Source organism: Scomber japonicus, chromosome 2 (assembly GCF_027409825.1).
Source record: "Scomber japonicus isolate fScoJap1 chromosome 2, fScoJap1.pri, whole genome shotgun sequence".
NCBI lineage: Eukaryota > Metazoa > Chordata > Actinopteri > Scombriformes > Scombridae > Scomber > Scomber japonicus.
This window is the reverse complement of record NC_070579.1, coordinates 26,007,513-26,021,428: the sequence shown is the minus strand read 5'-3', so window position 1 is coordinate 26,021,428 and position 13,916 is coordinate 26,007,513. Positions and strand designations below refer to the sequence as shown.

The following is a 13,916-nucleotide window of genomic DNA, read 5'->3' as shown; positions in this document are numbered from 1 at the left end:
ATTATTAAAGTCATCAAATTCCTGAGAAAGGGCTCCTCTTTGCCCCTCAGTCTCCTCCCTTCCCCCTAACATGAATGACAACTAAAAAAGAAGACGTCCTAAAGAAGTCCTAAAGAGTAAATAATAATAATAAAACCACGCACAACTTTTACTTTGAAGGCTATTTCCGGCACTCGACTTCCTTTTTCAATTTTCATTGTACAAGTTGGATATTGGAATTGCATTACACGTATTACGACAATGAAATAGGAAATACCCCCAAAATTGGACGTTTCGTTATACAACGAGAACAATGCAGATGAATTATACTTCGTGCACGTAGTAGTAATAATAATAGTAGTATTACACATCCATGATTGAGAAACCAGCGACTTAGTTGATCTCCCAAATCTCGCGATATGTTACCCGTGTCTTTGCCCCTCCCAGAGCATGCTCTTAATACATCTATGGTGTGTAGCTGCCTAGCTGTTAGCATTTAGAGATGACCAACGAGAAGCAAAACGAAGCTAAAGTTTCCCTGATGGAAGAAAATAAAGAAAATCAATCAGATGGAGGACTCGGACTGGAAAGTATCCTTCACATGAAGCTGATGTTTGATGGTGGTTTTATTCTCGATGTCAGGCTCGGAGGCTAACGTTAGCTCGGTGGCTAGCTCGGTCAGAGGATAGGTAACGTTACTTTAGGCTACGTGTCATACTGAAGCAAGAATGAAAAGCAGATTAATTTCGCTTGTGGGACAAACTGTTATTCAAATATGAACATTAAAGCACATAAGAATGTGTAATACTTCAGACGTGTTGATTTGTCCACTTTCTACTGTTCTAACCCCCGAGTTTAGCAGCTACGTTGCTGTCTTTTAATTATACATCTCAACACTACAGTCATGTTAAACTTTATGAGTCTCTACTTCAGTGCCTACATGAGTAACATATTCATACCTGAATATTAATGATAAATGGTCCCTCTTGTGTGTGTATGTGTGTATGTATGTGTGTGTGATGATGGTGACAAGGTTGAATCTTAACATTTGAATCCCAGTCTTGCAAATCATTAAGGAGTCCCAGCAGCAGCATGGCCTCAGACATGGAGACTATCAGAGATACAGGTGAGCTTTGTCCTCTCAAACATGACCCATGAAACTACACGAACTGGACCATGAGAGGCCTGCAGAAAGCTGTATTAATTTTGTGTTGCTGTTCAAATAGAGGTGCACAGTCTGTGTCCTCTATTAAAAGACATGAATAGATAGTATATCTGTTATGTCATAGTGTAAACTGACTTTCAGGCCCTGTTATTTAATTCCTGAATATGTCACAGTATTCATGTGTGAAATCAAGCTGTATGCATGGAAACCTGTGTTGCCATATGGTTCACATGAGACTGTCTTTGAAGCTCACAGGATAATACAATCAGTGGCCACTTTATTAGGCACAGTAGTGCAATGTAATTCATTCCAATACAACAACTCAGGGTTATGGTTCAGTTTTGTCCACCCAACTGATAGACATGAGAAGGACCAAATACCAAAAATGCCTCAATATAGAATACAGTGCCACCATTAACAGTAAACATATAACTGAATGAATACAGCATTAACAAAAACTGAAAACTGCATGCATCCCTAAGTTACAATTTATACCTTAATATACCTTTGTAATTTTTGGTTTTTGTTAACATATGATTGCCTTAGATTGTACGTGTGCACCTTACATAAGTGTCCACAAGTTTACTTTGCACACGTCATTGTCATCTCTTCATCAGTTTCAAAATGGCTTAAATAACAGATGTAGAAGAAGGGTAAGAGATGATCTTTAGAGAATGTAATATAGTTTATTTTTCTATTTTAATGCATGAACTGGAACAGAGGTACAGATGTGCATGATTTACAGCAAATTCTCTTTTTCAATTACATTCCTTTATTTTATCATTGAGAGCCAGAAGAGGCAAAAATGTGTGTGCCTATGATAGTTTTCAAGAACACACTGTATTTATGTGCGTATGTCCATTGCTTGACCGTGTAAACACAATGGTTGTCTCTTTCATTATCATCTGATGTTAAAGATGTACATGTAAGCATTCTTTATTTACTGTAATGAAACAATGTTTGTGTACATTTTTGCAGGGGCTACTGCTCCCGTAGACTGCGTCGCCTGCGCAAGACTCTTGGCTTCAAGATGGGAAACCGACATAAGTTCATTGGGAAGAAAATAACAGTTGAAATGCTCTCTGACAACAGGTGAGTGATAGATAATCTGTGTTGGACATACACGTGTACTAAACTGGCTGATGTGATGGAAGAGTTTGATCCACAAATTATGTGTTTTATGCGTGATGATAAACACATATTACACAGGAGTTTGGCCCAGCTGTCATTTGACACACATCACTGCTAAACTACAGGATTCAACTAGACAATGTATAACTGTGGTGACTGACTTAATCCTCTTACCATATCAGTCATATGTAATGATTATATTTGAGTTCATTTTGTTAACTCGTTAGATTTTCCGTACAAAAGAAAATCCAGGTGACCTGTTTTTGCCAATTAAAAGTTATTGCTACAGGTCACATTTGAAATCCATGTTGAAGCATCTCTGTGATTAAGAAAAGCAGAATATGGTGGTGGGGGATCAAAGAAGCTGTCTGTCTATTTATAGGTGATCAAAATTGGTTGTAAAGGGGTTTAACTTGTAAATATATTGGTGTTTCATCTGTCAGTAGACTTCAGTACTGCTTTGTAAAAACTTTAAGTCATGGGATTGTTTTCATTTTCCTAACCTGGACATGGTGAAAACTGCAGCTCCTGGGTTTGTGTTGTTTGGGAAATTTAATAAATGTATCTAAGAAAAGTGAGCTACTAAAAAAAAAAGTACCTAACTACCGCAAACGTTTCAGGTATTTACTGCTGGTTTTGATGGAGGCAGAGCGTGCGTGGAGCTACGCCATGCAGCTGAAGCAGGAGGCCAACACTGAACCACGTAAGCGCTTCCACCTGCTGGCTCGACTCCGCAAAGCTGCCAAGCACAGTGAGAAGCTGGAGAAGTTGTGTGACAGCCACCGTGTTGACGCTAAGACAAAGCTGGAAGCACAGGTACGGTCAAACCCATGTTGAAACATCCTTGCAGAAACATCCTTAGTTTATTCTTATTCTCACAACAAACCCTAATGATGAGTTATGTTTTAAATTCCAGGCCTACACAGCATACCTGACTGGTATGGTGGAGTTTGAACTGCAGGAATGGAAGCTTGCCATGGAGGCTTTCAACAAATGCAAGTGAGTTTCAGCTTCACTTCCATTTCTTAATATAAAGGACAGAATGAGAGGGTGTGTCACCACTGTATGTATTTTTGTCACATTTGTAAAATACAAAACATTAATTTTGCCCAACATTTGTTTTGCCTTGTTTTATCAGGACCATCTATGAGAAGCTGGCCAGTGCATTCACCGAGGAAATGGCAGTGCTGTACCGCCAGCGTGTGGACGAGATATCACCCAACATCCGCTACTGTGCTTACAACATTGGTGAGTGTAGTAGAATTAACACACAGGCACAAGTCATCCCAGTGGTCTTAGGCTCATTTAGGCATACTGAGGTTCAGTTCATACAATTAACTTATTCTTAAAGTGACATTCGGTGTGTAACTGTGCTTTGCCGTCTGACAGGTGACCAGAATGCCATCAATGACTTGATGCAGATGAGACTGACTGGAGGAGGTGGAGGCATGATGGCTGAGAAACTAGAGGTGAACATACAAGACCTGACATTAGTTTATATACTGGTATCATCAGTCGTCTTAGTATATATATGGGATGCCTAATATTTTCATCAATCAATCCACAAGTTTGGTCTCAGAGAACCGGAGCACGGATTTGTGCAAATATTAAGCCTTTTATGCAAGATTGAATATTAATTGATGAAATTGAAAGATGTTTTAAATTGGATGTAAAAGCAGCGTTATGAAAACTGTTTGACATTTCTTTTCTTTTTTTGTCCCCAGTCTCTGATCACTCAGGCAAGAACCAAGCAGGCAGCCACCATGAGTGAGGTGGAGTGGCGAGGACGGTCTGTGCCCGTCAAGATCGACAAGGCCCGCATATTCTTGTTGGGTCTGGCAGACAACGAGGCTGCCATTGCTCAGGTCAGTAGCGCCTGCTTTGTAGGGGGTAAAAAGGCAGTACTGTTAGCATTTCTTTATAGCATTACATGCCATCTCTATAGAATATATGCAGGTAGTGGTGTGCAGATCATACCAGGTAACCACAACGCTCCTAATTCTGGCTGCTGACCTTTATCAATCAGGCTACATCCTTAACTGCTCTTCCAGTGTGCATACTAGGGCTGGGAATCGATACGAATTTCCTGGATCGATCCGATTCCGATTCGTAAGGTCACGATCCGATTCGATCCGATTCGATTCGATATCGATCTATTTACATACATAATGCAAATAAATACTGTCCCATGTGCTCCATGTGTTTGTGATTGTGTACGTGTAAGAGGGACACAGAGAGAGAAGAGTCAAGAATCAAGTATTTATTTTAGACAAAAATCCAAGTATTATTTGAAATTGCAGTAACATATCCATGGCATTAAAACAATGACCAGAACTAAACAACAATGACCAAATAAAATATAAATAAATTAAAATTAAGTGGCCCTCTATATTGGAAAACTACAAGAACCCCCTGTACCCAGTCTTTGACAACCAGATACTTGTGAAATGCCATTTACAGGTTGTTCATGTAACAGATGGCTTGATTGAAAAAAAAATAAAACGCCAAAATGCTGCCATTACGATCAGCTGACTATCAGCTGATCGTAATGGCAGCATTTTGGACGGAGGGAAAGGGAACCGTTTTCTCCGTTTCATGTTTTTATGTATTTAATAGGTAAAGATACAGTATGCATAGACAGGCTAGTGTTGCCAAACATCAGCCTTCATTCCAGAAGGTGATTTTAGTGGTGCCGTGAGAGAGAGAGAAAGAGAGAGACAGGGAGAGAGAGAGAGAGAGAGAGAGACCAGTCGGTCATGTCAGCTGACTATCAGCTGATCGTAATGGCAGCATTTTGGACGGAGGGAAAGGGAACCGTTTTCTCCGCTTTTAATGTTTTTATGTATTTAATAGGTAAAGATACAGTATGCATAGACAGGCTAGTGTTGCCAAACATCAGCCTTCATTCCAGAAGGTGATTTTAGTGGTGCCGCTTCAGCCATCTCGCTATCTTAAGTTTCGGTTTCGTTTAGCCGGCACTCGCTTTTTATAGTGCACCTTGCGCGTCAAAGAAAATAGTGCCTTTAGTCACCTGGAAAAGATCGATCCAGACATTTTTGGATCGATATCGTGCTTTTTCAGCGTGAATCGATATCGGATCGCGGATCGATTTTTTGACCACAGCCCTAGTGCATACCACTCTTGTCATAAAGTTACACTGTTTTTCACCACTCGTAGCTCTATTAAGAAATGTTTTTACCTGCAGCTCCCCATTTTGTTTTATCATGCTTGCACACACCACCTGCCAATGGTTTCACACTAATCACTGGTCTTTAAATGGCAGTTTTAAAAGTAAAAGCAGGGAAGAAGAAGGCGGTAAGCAAAAAAACATGGAAGCATGAAGAAAATGTAGTGAGTAAGACACCTTTTTAAGATGTAAGGTATGTTAAAGTTGAAGTATGTAACTCTGGCACCAAGCGTTTAGAAATGGTACTGCGGCCCACGTTCAAAACAGAGAGCTGTCACTCCTCGTCCCCTCCTGCCAGAGTTGACGTTAACGATGGTTGCCAGTTGTTAGACGTGATCCTGCACGAGCGCAGGATGCGGAGTGAGGACGCAGCCCACAGTCAGACATTGATCTGATTCACCGGCTTCTTACTGTCACCGCTCCCTCCCTCTTCATCCTCTCTACCTCACTCCACCACAATTAACACAACATCGTCTTGTAGCCGATCTCTGACGGAGCAACTCTGTCCTCCATTCAGTGTTTTGAACTTTTATAAATAACAGGGAGGCAGAATAAAATAGTAGTATCCCCACCTAGAACAGACTGCCTGAGAGCAAAGGAGAGCGTCACCGTCACACACACATAAAGTGAGTTAGCTGCTCTCCTCCATATCAGCGGGTGCAGCTGAGTGCTGTATGACGGAGACAGCGGTGTAGAGGCCAAAACACAGAATGACAACATAAACATTACTTGAGGGCTGCAACGTAGCTTTTCAAATGTGAATATTCTGGCTGGACTACTACTGTCAGTGATATCAGTGTTTGAAATTAACATGATTCCTTATTAGGGACATTAGGGCCATTTTATGATTACTTGGAATATATTTCTTACATACGGCTACTTTAAGTGAGATTAAAAATCACAAGTTACAGAAGAATGCGTCAGTTCTTTAAAACTGCAGTAGGTGGCACTCTCCTCTGTCATCTCATATATCCCCTCACTGCCAACACAAGTGATTCCTCCTGTTTTCTTGTTCCTGAAGGCCGATCACACCCTGCAGACACACCCATCACACCCACATCTACTCAGATCTCTGGCATGCAGCGTCTCTCATCGCATGACTGCATTCTGTGCATTTCTGCCCACACATAAAAGCAGGACTACACCCAGCAGGTCTCTGTGGACAGATTAGTATTATCATCTCTAAACACCTTTCAGTTTAAAATGCATCCTTTTGGGGCTCAGCTGTAGCATCACGGGTCATTGTTAAGCTAATAGCGTCTCTGACTTAATGTAAAAGGAGCCACTTTGAAGCTCTTCCCAACAATTATCTCAAGTGTTGTTCTCTTGGTATTGCTCCCTGTAAATAATATACTACTGCAGGTATCTTTGTGAGTTATAGACTGAAAGTTATAAAAAATGTGCAGGTGGCCAGCTTTAGTGCCACTTGAACTAGATTGTTCAACAGAAAATCTGAGGGTGTCACTCCCAACACCTCAGGCATCCATGTGTGTTTCATATAATCCTCAGCTCCTGGCCTCTGGGGACGGGAAAAACGGCACTGTGCCAAACATCAGTCCTAGTGAAGTGCTGTGTCAACTCGTCCCTCCTCTAATCGGTTAATGCATCTAAACCCTCCCTCTACACAACAAAAATGCTCAACAGGTTGAGCTTGTCGCACAAGGCGTTGCCCGGAGGGTGTGTGTCGTTGAACGGCTGCAGCTCGCACACGTGTGGTGTCCAAACGGGCAGAGCTGCTATTGCCAACCATGTCTTTCTACATAGTTAGACTATCAATAATAGATTTCATATAATTTTATTATGAGTGTGTTTGTTTCACTTACAGAAAAAGGGTTAAGAAGCTTGTGCTCAATTGTGAAAAGTATGAGGTGATGGCAGCCTTTTCTCACATTCAGCCACATACACTCCTCACACCTCCTTTTTTCATTATTGATTATTCTGCTAGTTAAACCCCCGCTATTACCATGACAAGTGAAGAAAATCCCTCCAAGTGACACCAAGTTCCCCAAACGAGCCTCCAAACTAACTGTCACGAAGGAAACAACAAATAAGGAAGCAGGCTGACAGTGGTGACACTTTATATTTTTTCATGTCTGTGAGGTGTTCCACAGATATAGACATAAAAGTTAAGATGAAAGGTGTAATGTTGCTGGTATGATGTCAGTAATACTATCAACAGATCAGAGAATGTATGCAAGACAACAAACCTTTACAAGACATGAAGCTGCGGGACTCATGCAATCTATGTGACTGCTCTAATCTGTTAACATGAGCACCATGAAAAGCAAGGCAGTGTGTCCCAGGCACAATTACTTAGCTTTAACATAGACTTTTACAGTAACTTCAAACTAAATTATACAATATAAACATTTCCTCTGTCTTCACATGCTCACATATTCCATCTTAAGGTGATTTCACATTTTTTGTATTAACATAACACACCCTGCGGACTTCTGGGATTATCATAGAGAAACACAGGCCAATTGTATGAGTGTGTGAATGTCGTGATTGTTCTTCACTTCACCTTTCACTCATCAGCAAAGATTTGAGCCCTGAAACTCCAGTGATAAATGATGAGTTATGTGCAGGAATGTATCAGCAGCCTGCCGGGTCACATACCTGTGTCTTTCCTTCACTTTGCGACAGTCACAGTCCTGGTTAAAGTCTTACTCTTTCTATCTTTGCATCAGACAACTACAACTTCCACAAGGATGAAACGTTTAGGTTTGCATGTGTGGCTTCAATCAGATGTAAAGTTTGTGTTTGTGTGTCAGAGTTCAGATAAAGTCCAATGTGTCTACATTTCTGTTTTAAACTATTTCTGCTCTTTATTTTTAATACATGTTTCTGGTGTAAGTCCTCAGCAGAGGGTACAACCCTGGAACCAGAGACAGTTCAGGTTCAAGTTTGCTGTCAAGCCAATTTGAAATGATTTCGTCTTGTCAAGTTTACAAAGAACACTCAAAGAACAACTTTTCCCCTCTCAAATTCCTCTGGCTGTCAAACTGTTTGACATGGTGTCATGACTTTTTTTTCTTTTTAAATGATAGGTTCACATTTTTCCCTAAGTCTGCCTTTTAAAACAATAGTTAAGTGTCCGTATGAACATTGAATCAGGTTTTGCTTTGGAAACTTTCTGAATCTGTTCTTGTTTATTATTTCAGTAAAAAATGCAATTGGAAACATTCATTGTGTAACATGTTTTCTGTTATGCAGACAGCTAACGAGGAAACCAAAGAGCATCTGTATGAGACCTTGCTGGCCGAGTGCAGAGACACCATCCAGGCTGTGAGAGAGGAGCTCAAAAATGAGACGGTGAGACACATCAAAGTGAATAGTTGACATTTTCTAAGTGAAGGTGGATGTGAGGTTTTTTTGACCTAGACGTCTGTTATGGGAGTGACAATGAGTTATGAGTTTGATTTGCAGTTTGGTAAGATGGGTGACATTCTTACAAGGAATGTGAAGGTTTCTGAGTTCATTTCAATCTTTCTTTTTATTGCTTTTCCTTGTAGAAGCAGCGAGAGAGGAGCTCCGATGCCGACAATGGCAAGGTGTCCAACCTGCAGTTCCTGCACAGGTAAAATAAGCATTTGTACTTCAGGCTAAACACTTGTACTTGTACTCGTAAATGTCTTGTCAGGTTAGACAAGTATCTTATGATCCATTTATCTGCCACCCTTTACCTTTAATTATTTATTAACTGTTTAGTCTAAAGTAGCTACTATGATTTCCCAGAGTCCATATTGGCCTTTTTAAAGGTTTTATCCAACAGTCCAAACATTGTCATATGTAACAAAAAAGGCACCAAATCCTCACATTTGAGATGCTGAAATCAGAATGTTTTGTTTTTTAAATAATCTGTTAGTTGAGGCATTATTAGTCTGATATTGTGCACTCCGATCCCGGCCATGACGGCTTGCAGAGAACATTATTTAGGTCAAAAATCATAAATGCATAATTAGGAATTGATGTTTCAGACCAGCTTGTTGCACTACGTTTTCTCTTACATATATATCCTTAATAATAAATGTTCTGCATGTCTCCTCACACAGTTACCTGACCTACATCAAGCTGTGTACGTTGGTGAAGAGGAACGAGAGCATGGCTCATACACTGCAGGCCAAGCTGAAGGAACCTGAAGCCGACGAGAGTAAGAGGGGGCCCCGCCCACAGGACCTCATCCGCCTCTATGACATCATCCTGCAGGTTAGTGTCTGGACATTAAATGTATTGTGATCATTTTGTGTGTGTGTGATGTAGTTTGATCAGTCTGTCACACTGTAGCTGTCAGATGTGATGAGTCAATGTATGATCTGTGTTGTCAGCAGTGAAGGGAAGGGTACCTCACCTTGTTTGACAGACTGTCATCTGCTGCTCACCGCGTAACTGAACTTCTGTTTCCCCCCTCGTCCACATGTCTCTCCATCTAACCCTCCACTGTCTTTTCTCCTCTCTAGAGTCTGGCTGAACTCTCCACCCTGCAGGGTCTGGAGGATGATCACACCTTCCAGAAGGAGGTGTCCCTCAAGACACTGGTCTACAAGGCCTACAGGTCAGACATTTTTGTTTTTAATTGCTTTACTTGAACTTCATAATCAAATTTTACACATAAGATATTCTTTTTTCTGATAATCCAGCCTTATGTAGATTTTCTGAATTATGTATGTACATTCATGCATTGTTAATGTTGTTTTCCCTCCTTCATTTGCAATTGCAGATGTTTCTTTATAGCTCAGTCTTATGTGCTGGTGAAGAAGTGGAGTGAGGCTCTGGTGCTGTATGAGAGGGTGCTGAAATATGCCAAGGAGGTTCAGTCTAAGGCCAAGAACCTCAACAACAGCCTCAAGGTTTGTAATCCAGCACTGCCAATCTCACAATTTACAAAAGTGATCACAGTAGTATGATAATTAATATCCATCATGAAAAAAAAAAGTTAAATAGTTAAATAAATTTGCCTCCATTTTATATTCAACAAGGAGCAGGATGCCACCTGGCAGGTTTAGGTTTGCGTATAAACACATCCTGTCCGTCAGGGTTTTTAGTCAAACACAATACACACAAGATCACTTTAGCTTGTGTGTATTCATATTACTTGTGACTTTAATGCGATTAACTCTTAGAGTTCAGTTCAATTTCTTAATGTAAGATGTCAAGTTTGACCTTTTATCTGCATTTAACGTAATCCTTCAACCACTCCATAATACTGCAACTACTCGTCATTTAAATAAATAATTGTACTGTTCTAAACATCCGATTGAGTAAATTTGTGCAGAATTGTTCAAACAGGATAGTTCTGATGTAAACAACAAAGAAGTACAGGACACAAAGCCTCAACAAGTTTTTCACACTTGCCCTGGTGGATTAGTCTTTGTGTCAGTTTAACTAGCCTCAGTAAATTCAGTGTTGTGTCTTTCTGTGGTTTCTGCAGGATCTCCCTGACGTTCAGGAGCTCATCGCTGAGGTCAATGCTGAAAAATACTCTCTCCAAGCTGCTGCCATTTTAGGTGAGAGCACTGAACTGTATTGTAGCCCAGCTGTGTTTGTGCTCATCTAGAGAAACACATTCAGCCATGTTCTTTTCTGCTCTGTTCAGTTCTGGTTACAACTCTGAGAAAACCAATTTATCTCTGTTTCAGACACTGATGAGACTGTTGAAGTTCCCACTCAGCAGCAGGTGAAAGACAACACGGTAAGAGGACACTCCACACCATTAGGATTAATGTTGTTTCCTTCGATAGAAAATTCATCATGGACTGCAGATGAATGTTATAACATGAATGTGTGTGTGAATGGTTAGCTTCGATCTGATGAGCAAGTTAGCACTCTGCACGGCAGCCCTTGTCATCAGTGTATTGTGTGTGAATGTGACATGTAATTTAAAAGCGCTTTGAGTGGTCAAAAAGACTAGAAAAGCTCTATACAAGGGCAGTTAATTTAGCATCAATGCTAAACATTTGTTTCTTCAGTAAGTTAAGATTTACATTTTTGTGTAAGTGCTGTGCAATTTTAATTTTTTCTACTCCCTTTAGTGTTTATCAAATCTCTGAAGATAGGAAAAATTAGTTATTTATACAAACTTAATGCTCACTTTCTTCCTCCTCCTTCACACAGCCCCTCTGCAAACGTCTGGAGACCTTCCGCCTTGACCCTACGCTTGTAGGAAAGAAGCCCAATCTGGTCCAGTTCCCTCCTGACTTTCAGCCAATTCCCTGCAAGCCCTTGTTCTTTGACCTTGCACTCAACCACGTGGCCTTCCCGCCCCTGGATGACAAGGTGGAGCAGAAGGGCAAGGGCGGCCTGACCGGCTACATCAAGGGCATCTTTGGCTTTGGCAGCTAAATTGAGTTCCAGGCTTTGTCAAGGCATCCTTAGGGGAGCTACAAGGCCCTGAGTTTACCACAATCAACCAGACTTGGGTCAGTTGTTAGAATAATTTCAGTTGCTTTAATTTTATTTTTAGTGCCTAAGTGCAAGATGGGGAGAGTTTGCAGTTCTAAAGAAAGCAGAGGGGGTCTAATCTTCCAAGAAAGATTATAGGAAAGTAATTGAATCAATTTCATGTTGCAGTCTGACCCAAGTCTACCTGCCACCTTTAGTAATAACATCAGGATGTGTGGATTCCCTCCTTAATTTGAGCAATGGAGGTGTCTCTGTCATACCATGCTATGGTCTTAATACTAACAACAAAGTCCTCACAGTCCTATCAAAGTAAACTAAGCCACTTTGGCACAATTAGAAGTTTTTTCTTTCTTTGTTTCAGTGTTATGTAAGCGCCTTCATGTGATAATATCCTTTTATTTTCCTTATACATGATATGTTTTCAGCATTTCTTCAACCTAAAATTTACAGTGCAGTCTTCTCTTGGCACCTACTTTGACTTAAAAATGAAAAACAAAGTAGAGCTCATGAAATAGAAGAAACTCGAAGTGATGCGTTTCAGCGATTGTCATATTTTGAAAAGACTTCAGCTGTGTCCCATTTCTTCCCTTCCATTTTTCCCTGACTTCTCGTTTTGATCGATGGCTCCATGAACTAACACTTGAGCCCACCTAATCTCCCTCCACAGTGACGTTTTTCACCAAAGCACTCATGCCATGTTTAGGATGGTAAGAAATGGTCAAGAAATGGCTTCATTGAGAACCGTTTCAAATTGTCCAATCCATTAGACACAGAACTGAAAAGGCAGATCTCAACTGTGAAGGCAGTGCAGCTCCCAGACAGCGCACACATTTAAATGACCCTTTGTAGGGTTATTTATTATTATCAGTTCCCATCCCCAGATGTGTTGCAGATAGCTCAACAAAAAACACATGTGTGGTAATGCAACATTAAACTATTAATGAGAATGCATTGTTAAAAGCACAAGAAGACTTCAGTTCATCTTTGTCAGTGTTTTCTGATGTGTATGAGTCATGAGTGGAGTCGTTGATCAGGGTTTCTACAAACTGACGAGACTAAAGGGAAGAACTGGGACAAAGCTTAAAAGTTTAAGGTCATGAATCACAATGTAAAAATGATTTTCTGTTTAAAAAGTTCAGTGTCAATATAGACATTATTAATGTTATATACTGTGTGACATCTTCAACTAAACCTAATCATCATGTCAGACAAGGGTCCAACTGCTTCAGCTTGTCTAGATGAAAGTGCAGAACTCACAGACTCGGTGTCTCATATTTTCAAGGTGATGTTTTTTATTAACAGGACTGGTGGGAAAAAAAAACAATCACAGGTGCAGCTCATCAGATTGTAATGAATTCCTGTCATGTTTTTATTTTGACTTTTTATTCAAGTTTAATTTTGTTGTAGGACAGCAGTTGACTTAAAGGAATTAAGCCTTTCCTTTATCATACCAACACGCCTGTTTGTGCATCATGAGTTGGACTAAAATCTTTTTATCACCACTGAAATGAAATGTCTGTGGACATGTTGTAATGCTAGAAAACATTCTTTTAGTAATGCTTCATTTGACAGTCACAACGTCTTGTCTACACACCAAAGCCGATCACCTCCTTGGATCCTTAAGGGACCTGGTTTGCCTGTGATACCTGCTCAAACACTAGCAAGAGGACTGTTTTCAGTTCCACTCACCTACACCCTTGTGTACTTGTTTTGCGTATTAATTTTTATCAATGTCTTGTTTTAAAAAGTTTTTCCCTCTCAATGTTTTTTGTTGAAAAGAATTGATATGGATTTCACCTCAAATAGCCAGGGGAAAAAATTAGGTAATTAATATTTGTTGGAAACAGATTGAAAGAAACAAAATGATGAGAGAATGTATGATTAAGTTTAATTTTCAGCCCTATAATTAAAATATATTTGCACCAAACACTGGTTTCTTGACTTTCATTCACTTATTCTAGGAAAAATTCAGGAAGCTTAATTTTAACTTCATTTCAACATCAATGATGAGGGGGGGGGGGGGGGGGGGGAGAAGGGCTCATATTGTGGCTG

At 40.2% G+C, this 13,916-nt stretch overlaps 1 protein-coding gene across 1 annotated transcript; it reads left to right on the top strand.

Annotated features, from left to right (window-relative positions):
* Positions 1-430: 430 nt before the first annotated feature.
* srp68 (signal recognition particle 68) lies at positions 431-12,626 on the top strand. Its single transcript, XM_053333303.1, has 16 exons — positions 431-569; positions 1,039-1,105; positions 2,123-2,236; positions 2,896-3,091; positions 3,192-3,274; positions 3,414-3,523; positions 3,665-3,744; positions 4,000-4,140; positions 8,679-8,777; positions 8,978-9,042; positions 9,518-9,671; positions 9,923-10,017; positions 10,183-10,312; positions 10,894-10,969; positions 11,102-11,154; positions 11,577-12,626. The coding sequence occupies exons 1-16, from the start codon at positions 482-484 to the stop codon at positions 11,802-11,804; spliced, it is 1,779 nt and encodes a 592-aa protein (XP_053189278.1). The 5' UTR covers positions 431-481; the 3' UTR covers positions 11,805-12,626.
* Positions 12,627-13,916: the final 1,290 nt, after the last annotated feature.